At 49.7% G+C, this 16,651-nt stretch overlaps 1 protein-coding gene across 1 annotated transcript; it reads left to right on the forward strand.

Moving 5' to 3' along the window:
* Nucleotides 1-1,235: 1,235 nt before the first annotated feature.
* EFS (embryonal Fyn-associated substrate) lies at nucleotides 1,236-13,819 on the forward strand. Its single transcript, XM_066630425.1, has 6 exons — nucleotides 1,236-1,241; nucleotides 4,672-5,004; nucleotides 6,423-6,521; nucleotides 8,459-9,145; nucleotides 10,937-11,026; nucleotides 13,284-13,819. Exons 1-6 carry the CDS (start codon nucleotides 1,236-1,238, stop codon nucleotides 13,695-13,697), a joined length of 1,629 nt encoding a protein of 542 aa, XP_066486522.1. The 3' UTR covers nucleotides 13,698-13,819.
* The last annotated feature ends 2,832 nt before the right edge of the window (nucleotides 13,820-16,651 follow it).

A 16,651-nucleotide genomic window follows, 5' to 3' on the forward strand; every position in this document is an offset into this window, starting at 1 on the left:
TAACTTGTTCCTAGTTACATGGTGTGTTTGCTTTGGACTATAAAAGGTGTGGAACAATTTGGTTGGAATTTCTGAAAGTTTGGAAAGGATTTTTGGATAAGTTTTTTTTTTTTTTAGTGTGCCATGTTTCTCAATTGAAGATTGCCAAATGAAGGTGTCCTTTCCCGTCCCCGGGAATTTTACTTCTACTCAGTAATTGGCTTGGAAGGAAAAAAGTTGATTTAGAACATTTGGATTTTGTAACTTTTTTAGCACTGGAATTTTCTAATTGCAGGTTTGCTGAAGACTTGGAGTTGACTGCAAAATGGTCTTACTTTGCCTGCATTGGGGAAAACTTCTGCTGAAGCCGTGTTCTGTAGAACATCTATGACTTTCTAAAGACGGTTCAGTATTGTCTGTCTTCTCAGGAAAAGTTTGGATAAAAGCAATTCTATTCTGGATTTACTCTTTTATTCTGAGTGTTATCCATGGATTTTTGGTTATATACTGGGACTTTCCAAGGTCATGACTTTTAAATCCAAGAGAGGAGTTCAGTCTCTCTGGATTTCATGAGTTTGCAAAATCTGTCATTGTTCTGTGTGTGCCAATTTTACTTTGTTTTTTTCTGCAGGAGCTCTGGAGAGCAGTTTTGCAAATGTCTCTCCCTTGCATTCGGCTTGCAATTCCACCCTGTGGTTGCAACATAACTCCCTGTTCCAACTTGTTGGGCTTTTGCTCTGCCTGCCTCAATCTATGCCGCTTGAAAGCATCAGGCCTAGCCAGATGGCTTTTCTAGGAAGCTTTTGCTGACCAGAAGACTTAAAAAACTTAGGGGAGAAAAAAAAATTGCAAACTGAAACTGACTGGACTTTGAAGGACCACAATCACTGCAATCAAAGTGTTGGAATTATTATTATTTTTAATTACTTTGAAATCTTTTCTCTGGTGCATTGTTTCCCCAACGGACATTTCACCGAGGATTGCAGTCACCTTTTTCAGTCTTTCCTAGCTCCTTCCAGGCCAAGAGAACTCAATTTTTGTTTTTTAGATATACTAAAAAACCAGATATTAAATTTCTCAGGAATCTTTCATTTCTTTTCCAGTAGCGAGCAGTGCAAAGTAAAAAAAAAAAATGGGTTTCAAACCAGGGATATTTTTTTCAGACGCCTTAATGAATTAGAGGAATGGAAAAAGTGTAGTTTTTGGATCTTCAGTCTTTTCACTCCTTTCAACGATCCTGCCACTTGCACGTCGACATGTCTGTGAGTATGCTCAACTAGAACGAGAGAACTAGTTAGCCCTGGCCAAAGTCCAGGGGTGAGGCAGGAATTGGAAGCTCTTTTGACCTTGGACAAAAGAATTACAGGGCCACACAGTTTTGTGGGTGAGCAGAAGGTGTAGCATTCATTCAAGGACAAGGGGGTGGGCAGCCTTCTGTGTGAAACAAAGGGGGGCTTGGAACAGTAAATGCAGGAAAAAAGAATGGCGTAAATGACAATTTTTGCTCATCAAACTTCATTCAGTACTCCCCCATCCCTACAGCTGTTTTATCAGAGGCAGTCTCCACAATTTGTTTTGCATCAGATTTGGTAATTCTAGACTCATGGGGTTGTATTCAAACAAAGTACTGAGTCCTGACTCAGTGCCATCTCAACAAATAGGGCTCTCGTGCAGGTCACCACTAACGTACCTCAATGGTTTCAACGGTACTTTGTTGGGATTGTCTTGCATTGGCCTGGGAAAGGAGTTTGGTCGAGCAGTGGCAAGGCTTGCCTTAAAACAGGACACTGTCATGGGACCTCTGGGTGCGGTAGTGGCAGTGAATGTTCACAAGGCTTTGCAGTTTGTCCCTTATTTCGACTGTCAAATAGCTGTAACTTAGTACAGCATCTTAAGGGGGCAGCAGGGAAGGAGGCTCCGGCATCCCTTTGCCCCGGAACCGCTCAAGTTTAAAGCGTGACTTAGATTTGTGGTTTATGAAAAGCAGAGGCCAGCAGTCTGTCCTGCCATCATTACAGAGCCTCCCTCTGAGGACTTTAGTTTGAAAACATGTGTTGACTTCTTGAACAACGCTCTTGTTTTCTGGGGTCATGCACCAAACACCCTCATGAGATCATCCCTGGCAGAGTATTTATTTGTCAACACCCTGGTTGGGTTTTTCCCTCCTTGGCTGCCAAGTATGTGAAAGATGCTATACAGGAGGTTGGCATCCTTCAGTCTCAGAAGACTGGTATCGCGCTCTGAATAGTGGTTCTAGAACAGTGTCCTCTCCAGTGCACGAAGCCTGGGTAAAGTAGATATGGAGGACAGACTGTTACCCATGCAGCAAATCCCCCCTCTCCACGTCGCTGAAATGGTCCAATGGAAAGGCAGAAGCCAATACGGTTGGTTCCAGCGACGTCGCAGGAGTTGCCAGAACATGACTGTGTTCAGCCATGAACTGCCTCAGGGACTCAGGCTCCGGATTTTGTCTCGAGGTTGACTCCTGAAGCCTTTTCCATAACTGGATGTAGCCACAAGGCAGTGGAGGTTTGGGATCAGAGTTTTCCTTCTCTCAGATGAGCTGCCTTCTCAGGCTGACGAGTCCCATCTACCCGGTGGCTGTTCAGTCGCCTCTTACGACAAGTGCAGTCAAACTGTACTTTATACAGGAGGATTCATTAGTATTTCTACCCTGATACTGGAATGCCAGAGTATAGATCCTCTTAGTGGTGACTTTGTTTTAATCTGATTATTTTCATAGCATGGACTGCTCGGGGAGCTGGGTTGGCTCAAAGGCAAAGGGGACAAACGGAAGTCAAACAGGAATGGAGTGTCTGTGCCAGGGTGGACAATTCAGTCCAGATTGAGCCAGAGGGTGAAGCTTTTATAACTTCCCAAAGTTTAATCAAGAGGTGTTAAAACATTTTCCCATGGTGGTTTAACTTGTAAAGAAGACTGCAGTGCAAGGGCCAGGATGCTGCATGCCCCAGGGCCGAACCTGGCCCTGGGGCCAGTCACCCCCAGAACTTCCACTGCCTCTGATGGGTGTGGGGTCCATTTGGCCAGCTCAACGCTAAGGGAAGATTATTTTCAAAAGTTGCAAGAGAGAGTGAGCCGTTCTGCCCTTCAGTGTCACAAATCCTCCTCTTGGATTTTTGTTCACACCATATCCCATTTGTCTGTTGTACCCCAGCACATGTGTTCCATAACCACGGAGCCCTTACTGATGGGCGCACCAACTCTGCTGCAGAACCCAACCACTCCTGGACATGGCCAATAAGCTTCCACCTCAGGATGCTTGTCTGAAGAACAGTTGCCGCCTAAGAAGACAGACGTGGGCTGTCTGTGGCGTAAACTGTTCCTTGCCACTTGGATAGGGTGTCTCCTGGCATGCTGCCGTTCTCCCAGGAGTGTCAGTCATGCCATAACTTGTATTGGAAATGAGGGCCTTTCTGTATATTCGGAAGAAGCACATAGCACAACCCTCACGGGGCAGGACTGCACCACTTCAGAATGGAGATTGTAGGATGGAATCTTTTCTTTTTCCAAAAAGTCCCTGTTTGTGGAAGGCTTGAGTGTCAGAAAGAACTTTCTCTCTGAAGCACTGGTTTTCTGGATTCAGGGAGGTTTTAATGGGAGAGCAGTAACCCTAACCCCCCCCCCCCCCACACACACACATTTTGGAGTGGTACAGTAAGAGCTAGGAGGTACCATTTTGGGTGACTTCCTAAAGCCACTGGACTATGAGTCCTGCCATGTGTGTATATTTTTTTGCCCTGGCTATGTGGGTGGCTGTGGAAGTGGGAGGTGGAGGGCTGTGTGTTAAGCTAAGCCTGGGGGAAAACAGATGGCACTGGGGGATTTAGGGGGATTTGGGTAGCAAAAGGGAGAGTCATGGAGACTGAGGACAGATGCTGAGAGCCGAAAGGCAGGAGAGCGATTGGTAAAGAGTCAGGTGGAGAGGGCCTGAGTGAGAGCAGATTGGGGGATACCAGACTTCAGACCAGTTAGGTCTGGAAGAGCTTGTATAGTGACATTTTGAGTGCCTCTCACTTTTGAGGACACTATTTTTGGCTGGATCTGGGTGCATCTCACCATCCAAGAGTGAGTGCCATTTGCACCAGTCATCTGTTTGGGATCTATTGCATTCCTATGATGCATAGTTCCTCCACTGCCCTGAGCCACTGTATCCAGGCATGGCCATGCATTCTTCTCTCCCGGGTCTACTTGAAAGTGCCCGTGTTGAGTGTACAACAAGCACCTCTGGTTGAGTGGGTTATGCCCTCTTGTTTCTCTATTGATAAGAGTGATTGTATTCATGGATGAGGAGGACCAGGTCTAACAGTGGCTATTAGCCATGTGAGTTAAATGGAGCCTCTGTATTTAGTGGCACTGTACCTCTGAAGGCAGTTGCTGAGAGACTGGCAACAGGGGAAGGCTGTTGTGGGCTTCCTAAGAGCATCTGGTTGGCTGCTGCAGGAAGCTGGGTTACAGAGACCTTGCTCTGATCCTCCAAGGCTCTTCTTTTTGTGTCTCATCTCTGCGCTCAGGGAGAACAGACCCACCTCTTTGCTGGGTTTTGGGTGTGCCTGTGAATACTGAAATGCAGCTGTTTGGTTGTAGTATTGGGGGAGATAGGTTTGCTGTCCCTAGAGAACAGGAGATCAAGGCCGTGATTCCCTCACCTGCCCTCTGTCTTATTCCCTTCAGGCCCAACTGTGCCGAGCTCTCTATGACAACACTGCTGAGTGCCCCGATGAACTATCCTTCCGGAAGGGTGACCTAATGGTCCTGCTGCAACCAGAGGCCCCAGGCCTGGAGGGGTGGCACCTCTGTTCCTTGCATGGCCAACAGGGGATTGTGCCCGCCAACAGGGTCAAAGTCCTGCCTGAGCCAGGCTCTCCAGGGCCAGCTCCTCGTCGAAATCCCACGTCAGCTGATGTCTACCAGGTACCCCGGAAGGAGGCAGCTTTGGTTGGGACTGTCTATGAAGTGCCCCGGGATGAACAGAGAAGAAGGGGGCAAAGGCAAGAAGAGCAGGAGGTGAGGAAAGTCACCTGACACTTACATACACACACATACACACATATATACACACTTTTGTGCACCACCAACCAGGCCAGGAATTTGGACCTCTTCAGCAAAGGCAAGAAGAGCAGGAGGTGAGGAATGTTCCTAGCAGCTTATCCAAAGTATCCAAAGCTTCTGAGCATGCAAAGAGCGAGATTCCGTCAGCACCCATCTGTTAAGGAATTAAATGCCTCCCTGGAGGGCAGACTGAGAAAAAATTGCCTGGAGCATTTCTGGTTCTGGGGTGTTTCTCTCTCTCTCTCTTTTTAATCTCTCAGAATCCTTGAACTGAGGGTCACTTGGTGAAATGGAGTGGCACTGGATTTGGGCGAGATGAAAAGAAGTCTCTCTTCTCATGAGCAGTGGCGTAGCTGCAGAAAGGGTGGCATGGTAAATACTGTAGGCGCTGCAATGTGCCCTGTAAGCGGCCCCTCCTACTTGCTTGCTGTCAGAGCAAGTGGCACGTGGCTTACATGGCACATTGCAGCACCTTCAGTGCTTACTGCGCCACCCCTCCTCTAGCTATGCCACTGCTCATGACACATAATTAAATTAGGGAATTATGTGCCACTAGGGATAGGGGTGGCCACTGTCTGGGGCTACCCCACGGCAATATCACATCGCAATTAAATCATGCCAATAAATCACAGATGAGCCGAGTTGGAACCCTGAAGTGGAAATCGCTTGGGATTAAATTTACAAATGAGTGCCGGCCTCGCATGATTTAAACAAATCATCTGATGGCTCTCAAAGGGGATGAAACAAATTCATGCAGGAGCAGGCGTCAGCCAGTAGCTATTAGCCCATGACGTCACTGCCAACCCTGATGCTGGGACTTCAGGCCTCACTGTGCCGGCTCGCTTCGACCGCCAGAGAGAACCCAAGAAATCGCACTGTGAGCTTCATCACCATGAATACCACACACACACACACACACACACGCATACCCCTGCCACCTGGGCATCTCTTTGGCCTGCTCTGATGTCTCCTTCCTCCATCTTCTGTTCTTTGGGGTAGATTTAATGGCATTCCTTTTCAGGAAAGAATTTGTCCCTGCCCTCAGCGGGCCGTAGAAACGTTAGACCACCTTCTTCTTCATTGTCCGCTTCACAATGAGGCCAGAAGGAAATGTCTGGCCCTCCAATTTCACCTAAACTCCCTTGCTGAGGATTTTGCTAGACTGCAGTTTTTATTAACCTCCACTGATTTTGACGTTGTCTCTCAGATAGCTAAATTTATCTCACAAATCGTGGCGACTAATCTGAAGCGTGCCTCTACTCTCTGAAGTGTTATTTGTAGTTTGCTATGTTTGTGCACTTCTGTATTTATTTTTTTTTGGTATGCTTAATAATGCCTAATAAAGGTGTCTGAATCTGATGTCTCCTTCCCAGGTGTATGAGGTGCCACCACCTGCTCGGCCCTGCCCACTTCCCCCGGAGGGGATTTACAGGGTGCCTCGCGGCATCAGGAGAGATGGGGGCCCCACAGAGGTGAGTGCTTATTTGGAGACCTGGGGGGAGGGTCAAGGTGGCAGTTGTGTCATCATTGACTCTGTGACAGCCTAGGCTTCTGAGCAGCCCCAGCCATTAAAGGGAAAGCTTTGGTGTCCTGTGTGTGTTTCCAGGGTGTGACAATGGCATAGTCTTCATCTTCACCCCTGAATTCATTTTGTCTCTTCCACACTAACCAAGTGATGTTTTCTTTCCCAATCCGGCCAGGTCGTGCCTGATCTCTGCCAGGCTTCTCTGCCATTGCCCTCTTCGCCTTTCTCATTCTGACCTCCAGTCTCCATCCCAAGCTGACTAGGGTGCACTGGGTAGTCCTGAAGTTTTGATAACTGGGATGGCACCAGCAGTGTTCCCTCTGAGCTGCGGAGCCATGCATCTCCCAACATGGTGCTCTGGAGCTCAGTGATGACGATGATGTCATCCCCGAGTGCTCCAAAGCTCCCTTAGGGCACCACGCAGTCCCTACAGAAATTATGGGGCGCATTGGCCTTCAGTCATTGCAATTGTTTGCTGGTGCATCCTTCCAAAAGGAGGGTTGTCTTTCTGGACAGCTGGGCCCATCTGTTGCAGATGACAGCTGCACCCAGCCTGGTCTCTGGACGTAACTGTATCCCAGTCCAAAGGTGGAGACGGCTGTCTCCAAAGCAAATGGGCATGCTTTTCTTGCCTCTGTGGCAGAGGTGAAGGTTGCCCTAGATGGATGAAAACTTGGCGGGGGGTGGCTGAGGGCTGGGGGACATGTGCTTCAGAATTTAAAATGGAAGGGATATGCCTGGGTTTGGAGCACCTGATCTGTGAGTCTGTGTGGAACTGGAGAGCAGTAGTTCCAGGGAACTAGTTGTCTGCTCTCTGAGCTTGGAGGCTCTTTATGCAAACCCCTTGTTTTATTGATTTTTCATAGCACTTGGAGGGATTGTAGAAATGGGAACAGGTGGCTAACGTATATTTAGCTGAAAACATTAAGCCCACCTTTCCTCCCATGAGCCCTGTTCCACCTGTGCTCTCAAGGATCAAGAGCAGAGAAACACAGTGGTCAGCCAGCTGGAAGAGACTGCCAGCAAAGGAAGGCCTGGGGCGGGCCTGACCTGTTTTCATTTTGCTCCCACCACTGGGAATAGCTCCAAAGGGGGGGGCCACTTGCACACCGCGGTGAGGCACCTGCAAAACACTTTCTGACGCCCCTTCTAGCTACACCACTGCTTCCTGCACCCGTTGCCTCCCATGTGTCAACACCTAGATTGCACAGCCTCTGCCATTCAGTGACATGTGACTCTTCTGAACATATAGCTTGGCATTTAATTTCAGTTCCAACCAAATTTCGAGAACCGATGTAGTCACAATGCAGCTCCAATATAAGGGAACAAATGTAATGTTCCCTTACCTTGAAGAGGCCTCCATGATTGCCCCCCCTGCCCACTGCAGGATGCAGTGCAGGCCCTATTGGCACAACTGCATCAGTTCTGGAAAGTAGGATAGGATTGGGCCCTAAATCCACTATTTTGCTCCAGTTTTCTCACCCATCTCATAAGAACAGCCCCACTGGCTCAGGCCATAGGACCATCTAGTCCAACTTCCTGTATCTCACAGCGGCCCACCAAATGCCCCAGGGAGCACACCAGACAACAAGAGACCTGCAAGGCCTCCTGGGAATTGTAGTTTAAGAACATAAGAACAGCCCCACTGGATCAGGCCATAGGCCCATCTAGTCCAGCTTCCTGTATCTCACAGCGGCCCACCAAATGCCCCAGGGAGCACACCAGATAACATGAGACCTGCAAGGCCTCCTGGGACTTGTAGTTTAAGAACATAAGAACAGCCCCACTGGCTCAGGCCATAGGCCCATCTCGTCCGGCTTCCTGTATCTCACAGCAGCCCACCAAATCTCCTCTTCTGTGTGCTTTTTTTTTTTCTGCTCACAGGTTTATGATGTCCCCTCATCCCTGCTTCGGGACCCTCCATCCGATACTTACGACTCGCCTTCTCAGTGTCCTAAGAAAGTCGCCCGTGTGGCGCCGCAGCCCACGACCCCTCTTCCTTCTGATGACCCCTACGATGTGCCACTTGCCTTCAAGAAACCCTCAGGCCAGGAGGAGGAAGAGGAGGCAGAAGATGGGGGCTCGGAGGGGCCTCTTGTCTACGCCACCCCATCAAATCTGCGCCGGGCCTCGGCCTTGCTCAACTTGTATGAGTCGCCTGAGGAAGTCTTGGATGGAGGCCGGGAGGAAGAGGAGGAGGAGGAAGAAGATGGGGGCATCTATGATGTTCCCTTGCTGGCCCCCAGCTCCCTGCCTCTTGAGGGGGCACTCCAAGGACTGAACTTGAGGGAGCCTGGGCCCCCTTCGCGCCCCCGCCTGCCTTCAGCAGAAAGTCTGTCGCGCCGCCCCTTGCCTGCCCTGCCCAGTGAAGAGCGGCTTTCTGTGGAGCCCCCACCCCCATCCCCAAGCATTGTCCGGAAGGGCAGCATCCAGGACCGCCCACTCCCCCCACCACCACCCCGGCTAGGGGGTCTTGGAACAGGGGACCAGCCGGAGCAGTTCCCCGACGACGGGCACAATGAGTACGAGGGGATCCGTCTGGCCGAGGAATACGACTACGTGCACCTCAAGGTCAGAACAGCAACCCTGGGTGTGATTCCCGGGTCAGCCTTTAGTCCCAGGGCAGACATGGGACTGTTTGTTGAGATACATGGCTCCGTCTCTGTGCCTGGTGCTTGACAAGAAATGAGAAAGCAAACCCTTGCCTGAAATATATATATAAAAAAAAAAACAGCAAAGGGGAGGGGGAGGGATAGAGGGGCAAATGGAGGTAGAACATGTGGGTGTGTCATGTGCAGGAAATTATGCTTAGTTAGAGCAGGGGTCAAGGGCTTCATGGACCAGATGAGTTTGAAAGGCAGTAAGGGAGGTGGGCTTGAGGGGGTGTCCTGGGGGAGGCAGAGGAGCCAGGCAGAGGAGCCAGCCAAGGGAAAAGGGCGGAGTAGGATCTGGAGCAGGGAGCCTTCAAAGAGGAGTCTCCAAAAAAGAACTCTTGCTTCTTGCTCAAGTAATAGCTTTTAAAAAAAACAAAAAAAAACTGCCTGTGCTTTTATCTGCCATAAGCCACCATTAAGTAGGCAGTTGAAATTGTTTCCAGATTGGAAAGGCAGAGTTCAGGAAAGCAGCGCCTACTTAACAGCTGCATGACAGGCAGGAATCCAGCTGGTGACATTTTTTCCTAGCACTGTACCCTCTCTCTGGGCAAACGTTAACCTGCTACATATCTTCCCAATGTGCAGCAGAGAGATCGGACCCTCCCCCCAAAACAGGTGGCATCCCGTTGCTGACCCCTCCCCCAACAACCCTGCCCCTCACACCAATAAACCAATTTATCTTCCTTGGCTGTCCTGAGAAGGACTTGGACAGCAGCATAGCTAGACGGGATGCAAAGCACTATGTTTTGCAGGAAGCCTCCCCACCGTGTGCAAACAGCTTGTCCCTTTTGAAGCCATTCTGGGCAGTGGGAGCAAAACAGAGGTGAATGTCTCTATGCCTGCACACTGCGGAGAGGCTCCCTGCAAAACTTAGTGCTTTGCACCCCCTCAAGCTACACTGCTTGACTTGGGAAGCCAGGCTGTGCTTTTTCATGGAATTTCCAGCACCCTGGTGAAACCACAGTTAGCACATAAGAAGGATTCATTCAGGAAAACCCAACATTTAAACCAGATTATTATTTTTTAATTGGGTTGTGTCTGTGATGGAGCTGAAGATTAATGTTGTACCCCATTTCCGCCATTGTGTATAGTGTACTCTGTGCTTTAAAAAAAAAAATCAAATAAAATTTCTGTGCCTATCACTTAATTTGGCATCCTGTATAAATTAGTCAAATTAGACATGTCTGCATAAGTTTGCTCATTTTTGCATAAGTATTTTTATTAAACAAACCTCCATCACAAATATTATCATGAAAGTATTTCAGGTATTTTCAACAGTCACAAAAGCTCAGTATTTTTCCTTGAATATAGTCAAGTTATGTACATGTAATAAAACCATTCTGTGCAATCCCATTGCATGTTTACTCAGAGGTGTTTAGTGGATCTTACTCTGTGAAACATGCAGAGGGCTGCAACCTTAAGAGATGAGGAGAGAAGTGGAAGGAAAGCACCTTGTCAAACAACAGTAAATAAAGGCTCAGAGCAGCAGAAGAATTGAGTCTGTGTAACTGTGGGGAGAAATCAGGAATGACACAGGCCAAGCCACCTTATTGAAAGTCGTGCAGCGTGTACCTTTCCTGAAAATGTGGCTGGTCTCTGGTCTAAATCTGAGTGTCTCTGGGAAGCTGGATCTGCACCACATTCTGTGTTTTTTGTGTGCAGCGTAATTGTATGTTGTGCAGAGTCACCAAAGTACATCTCTTCCTAGGGGGCTGATAAAATCCAACCCAAAGCAACAACTCCTGAAGGGACCCCTGGACTTGAATCAACTGGAGACGCAGCTCAGACTGAAGAGGTGGTATATCTATTGCTTTTATTGTTGCTGATGGACTCAGTTTAGAATCTAAGCTGAAGGCAGATATCAATATTTCCATGTGAAATTTGTCCTTCCCCCATTCCTTTTTTTTTCTTCCATATTGTTTTAAAGGGCAAGTTGAGATTCAGCCAAGGCCATGTGGTCCATCTGTTGCAGAGATGGGATTCAGACTCTAGCTTTCTAGGATTCAGACACCAGGCCAATTCTCTATCCCTTAAACCAGGGGTCTCAACTTTTTGGCCAGGGGGCTGCATCAAATATCTGGCGTGGTGTGGAGGGCCGGAAAAAAAATTTAAATAAATAAATTAAAGATGGAACTTAGATGAGTGAATGAATGAGCCCATTCATTCAACCTCTCTGGCCCTCAGAACACCCTCCAGACACAATCAGAGCACAGTTCTGGTTATGTTCAGTTGAGTGGGCCAGAAGCTTTCAGGGAACAAGAAGTTGGCCACGGGCCGGAAAGAGGCTTGCTGCGGGCTGCATCTGGTGCCCGGGCCAGGGTTTGGAGACCCCTGCCTTAAACTGCACAAGCTCTCTTCTGACATATTAAGTGACAATTGAAAGCACAAAACAGATCCGGAGTACTGTAGTGTGTACAGATCTGGTTGCCACATCTCAAAAAGTACATAGTAGAATTGGAAAAGGTGCAGAAGAGAGCGACCAAAATGATTACTGGGCAGGCGCACCTCCCTTATGAGGAAAGGCTAAAGCGTTTGGGGCTCTTCAGTCTAGAGAAAAGGCATGGGGGGGGGAACGGGACAGGACTGAGACATACAAAATTATGCAGGGGATGGATAGAGGGATGTTCTTTTCCCTCTCACACAACACCAGAACCAGTTGACATCCACTTAACATTGAGTGGTGGGAGAACTAACTCTCCCGAGCTAATTCTTGTCTGTTCTGACAAAAGAAAACATTTCTTTAGGTAACAAAGTGGTTCTCAAACTTTTTAGCACCCAGACCCACTTTTTAGAATGACAATCTGTTGGGACCCACCGGAAGTGATGTCATTAACCTGGCAGTGTTGTCATGGCAGAAAGTTATATCATCAAGCAGGAAAAATTTTTAACACCCCCTCATACGACAAAATCAAATCAATTAAGGATGTAAGTAAATTAAAAGTTTATTATAATTATAAGTTTAAGTATAAATATAAAGAACCCTCCTAATCCTCCCTGTCTGTTTGCTGATCTGTTTAAAAAAAATTCCCCAAACATCCCAAAGGCAGCAATCCAATCCACAGTTTAAAAAATAAAATACACACTGAAATGAATGGGGACCCATATGAAATTGGCTTGTGACCCACCTAGTGGGTCTCGACCCACAGTCTGAGAATCACAGAGCTAACATGTAATTTGTGGAACTCCTTGCACAGGAAGTGGTTATGGCCCTGGCCTGGATGCTTCTAAAAGGGAATTGGACAGATTTCTGGAGGAAAAATCCATCACAGGTTACAAGCCATGAGGGGTACATGAACATAAGAACAGCCCCACTGGATCAGGCCATAGGCCCATCTAGTCCAGCTTCCTGTATCTCACAGTGGCCCACCAAATGCCCCAGGGAGCACACCAGATAACAAGAGACCTGCAAGGCTTCCTGGGAATTGTAGTTAAGAACATAAGAACAGCCCCACTGGAGCAGGCCATAGGCCCATCTAGTCCAGCTTCCTGTATCTCACAGTGGCCCACCAAATGCCCCAGGGAGCACACCAGATAACAAGAGACCTGCAAGGCTTCCTGGGAATTGTAGTTAAGAACATAAGAACAGCCCCACTGGAGCAGGCCATAGGTCCATCTAGTCCAGCTTCCTGTATCTCACAGTGGCCCACCAAATGCCCCAGGGGCCCACCAAATGCTCCATGCAAACTCCTGGTTTTAGAAGTAGGCTGTCTCTGAATGCCAGATGCAAAGGGGTGGCGATGCAGGTATCTAGTTGCCCTGTGTGCTCCCTAAGGCATCTGCTGGGCCACTGTGCTTTACTGGAAGCTGGGCTAGATGGGCTTTTGGTCTGATCCAGCTGGGCCCTTCTCAGGTTCCAATCTGACTTACCTCAAGCTCCAGTCTCCTCACAGTGTTAAAAAACTGCTTAAATGGAAAGAAAACAGATTTTTTCAGCCACCTACACCATAGAAAGGTGCTGGGCTGGAAAGTGGCCATGTTTTTCACTGCCTGCTTAAAAACAGCCTGAAGTCCCCCTAACTCCAACTGTTCCTCTGATCTCTCCCTCTGCCGTCCAGGTGCCGCCCTCCCCCGAGGACAGCCAGTTGCTGCAGTTCTACACAGGGCAGTGCCAGACGCACTACGCAACCTTGCTCTCGGCCATCGAGGCGCTTCTCACCAGTACGGCTGCCCACCAGCCTCCCCGGGTCTTTGTGCCACACGGCAAGTTTGTCATCATCACTGCACACAAACTGGTGTTCGTGGGGGACACAGTGTCTCGCCTTGCCTCCTCGGCAACAGTGAGAGCCAGGGTGGGGGCTGCCAGCAGTGCCCTCTGCCAGGCCCTCAAAGACGCCGTCCTATCTGTCAAGGGCGCTGCTTTGCGCTACCCGTCACCTCCCGCCGCCCGTGAGATGCGAGAGTGTGTGGCGGAGCTCTCCCGCCAAGCGCTGGCCTTCACCTCCTTGCTTGGCACCTTGGCGCCGTCTTGATCCTGTCCTCAGTGGCAATGACATTTCATCACCAGCAATTGTTGACCCTCATCTGTGATACACACGATGATCCCATGGCAATAATGACTATATTACTTTGGACCTCGGGTGGCAGCGATGCCCTGTGGATGCTAGCAGTGTCTCTGCCCAACCACGCCCCACGGAAAATTCTGGATCTTGCATCAATCCGTGTTTCCTCTGAACTCTCAGAGGTCAAGCTCGCCAGCATCAAGCTTTGGTCAAGCTCACCAGCATCTGTGCCCAGAACCAGCATTTTTGGACACCTGATCTTTGAATGGTCAGCTTTGACGCTAGTGGCAATGACGTTGCCCCCTCTCTTTTCAGCCCTTCTCAGCTTCTTGCCCAAACAAATGTCTCTCGTCTGTGTCTTAGTCACTCAACCTTGCGCCCTGAAGTGGTGACCATCCAGTCTTCTGAACTGCTGCCTGCTTTCCCAAGTCTTTCTCCCTGGGACTCACCTCCTAACCAAAGAGCCTTCCTGACCTTTGCCGACTAACCTATTGCCATTCATCGTGGCAGCCTCTCTCCCTCTCGTTATGACCATAGACATTGTTCATCTCTAATATTTGTGCCTCCGCCTTGGGTTCCCAAGCACCCCGAGAAAGATCTGTGGCATGGGGTGGTAGACCAAAGCTGAACTTCTGTGGGGCAGTGAGCACTTAGTATCTCCCTATGGAGCTGCCTGTGGGGATTAGGGGCAGAACCCCACCCTACCCCAAAGGAGGAAGACTTGCTGGGAAATGGCCCTCTTCCTCCTGAAACATTCTGGGACAATGGCTGGAAGGATTGGGGAGAATCAATGGGGAGAATGGGGCCAGAGTGGCTGAAAGCAAATAAGTACAGAAAAAATGGACAAATGTGAAAGGAGGCAAAGGAAGCTGGGACAGAAGGGAGGAAGCCAAAGGCAACAAGGAAATGATAAAATGTACAATGCCCAAACAATAATGTGTAGATTTTGTATAATTTCTCAGGTGGGCCACATCCACAAATATCCATGTTGAAAGGCCCATACCCATGAGAAACTGGAGCAGGGGGGAGCATCTGGAGGGGGGTGAGAATGAGGAATGAACCCCTGCTGGAATGGCTCACAAAACCAGCATTTGGAGGGGTTAGGATGATCCCAAAGTGAGGTCTATCAGCTGGACCTACAGATCCATACTCGGTCTGTTCTCTTCCTTGGAAAACCCCCTTGAGCTTTGCCTGCTGACTTACAGGACAACCAACCAAATTCTGAAGTTACACCCACCCACCCCTGACCCTCCCTCATCTCATTTCCTTCTCAGGAAGCAAATGGGGTCAAAACATCTCTCTCAGGAAATGTCAAGTTATTTTCTAGGTTTGCTCATAATAAAGTTGATGAAAAAAGCAATGGTGGTGTAAGTGTTGCTTCCATCCTAGTGTTTTTATCTCTTTTGCCCATCACCTCTGAAGTACCCTCCTCTTTAAGTCCTTGCTAGTGGTATAACTAGAGAGGGTGCAAAGCACTAAGTTCTGCAGGAAGCCTCACCACAGCGTGCAAGTGGCCTCTCCTCTTTGGAGCCATTCTTGACGGTGGTGGGTCAAAATGGAGGCATTTTGTTTTCCTCCCCCTGCCCGGAATACCTCTGAAGGGGAGGGGCTGCTGGCATGTTGCAGTGAGGCTTCCTGCAGAACTTAATGCTTTGCACCCCCTCTAGCTATGCCACTGGACAGCGCAGTCCTAACCAACTTTCCAGCTCTGGTACAGCTACACTGCAGCCCTGAGGATGGGCCCTTGAGGAGGCCTCTGTGCCTGCCAGCCCACTGCAGTGGCTACATTGGTGCTGCAGAGTCGGTTAGGATTGGGCTTTGAGGCAGCAATCCTATATGGACTGCTGCTCCTTCCAACGCCACCTGCCAGTCCCTGGATTGGGAAAGAAGAGGGGGCTGGAGCCAGAGCCGGTGCTATCACTAGGTCAACTGGGCAGCTGCCTGCAGCACAACCTCAGGGGGGGCAGTTTGATACAGATGAGTTTTTTAACCCATGTAAAAAACATGACTGGTAATTTAGTTTATTTCCCCAGATGAGCACCACAAAAGTGCTGTGAATTAATGCTGAAGGCTTATAACAAAAAATTGGGAGAGAGTGCCCTGGTTTGCCCAGGGCGCAGATTAGCCTGGCCCTGGCTGGAGCAGAAGAGGAAGTGTGCAGGACGGCAGGGTGGGGGCAATTTGCCTCTCCTCCCTACTTCCTTTTCCAAGTGGGAGGATCAGAGGCTGGCTGGCTCAGCGGTTTGAAAAGAACCGCTGCTGTGGGAGGCAAGGAGGCAGGTGAGGCAGAGCCTCGCCTACAGAGAGCTTCGAAAAGCACCACCGCAGGGGGAGGCAGAGGGTGGGGAGGCAGGTGAGGCAGAGCCTCCCCTACAGGGAGCTTCAAAAAGCACCACCACAGTGGGAGGCGGTGGGGGGGAGGCAGGTGAGGCAGAGCCTCCCCACTACAGTCCTTCGAAAAGCACCACCACAGGGGGAGGCAGAGGGTGGGGAGGCAGGTGAGGCAGAGCCTCCCCTACAGAGAGCTTCAAAAAGCACCACCACAGTGGGAGGCGGGGGGGGGGGAGGCAGGTGAGGCAGAGCCTCCCCACTACAGTCCTTCGAAAAGCACCACCGCAGGGGGAGGCAGAGGGTGGGGAGGCAGGTGAGGCAGAGCCTCCCCTACAGAGAGCTTCAAAAAGCACCACCACAGTGGGAGGCAGGTGAGGCAGAGGCTCCTCTACAGGGAGCTTCAAAAAGCACCACCACAGTGGGAGGCGGGGGGGGGGAGGCAGGTGAGGCAGAGCCTCCCCGCTACAGTCCTTCGAAAAGCACCACCGCAGGGGGAGGCAGAGGGTGGGGAGGCAGGGGAGGCAGAGCCTCTCCAAGTGCCACAGAGGCTCTGCCTCCCACGGCGGCGGCGCTTTCGGGAGGCTCCGTGAGGC

Source organism: Tiliqua scincoides, chromosome 5 (assembly GCF_035046505.1).
Source record: "Tiliqua scincoides isolate rTilSci1 chromosome 5, rTilSci1.hap2, whole genome shotgun sequence".
Classification (NCBI taxonomy): Eukaryota; Metazoa; Chordata; class Lepidosauria; order Squamata; family Scincidae; genus Tiliqua; species Tiliqua scincoides.

Excerpts from the sequence above, each read along its gene's own strand:
- EFS (XM_066630425.1), top strand. Across the intron at positions 9,146-10,936 it reads ACGACTACGTGCACCTCAAG|GGGGCTGATAAAATCCAACC; the intron begins GTCAGAACAGCA and ends ATCTCTTCCTAG. Across the intron at positions 11,027-13,283 it reads CAGCTCAGACTGAAGAGGTG|GTGCCGCCCTCCCCCGAGGA; the intron begins GTATATCTATTG and ends TCTGCCGTCCAG.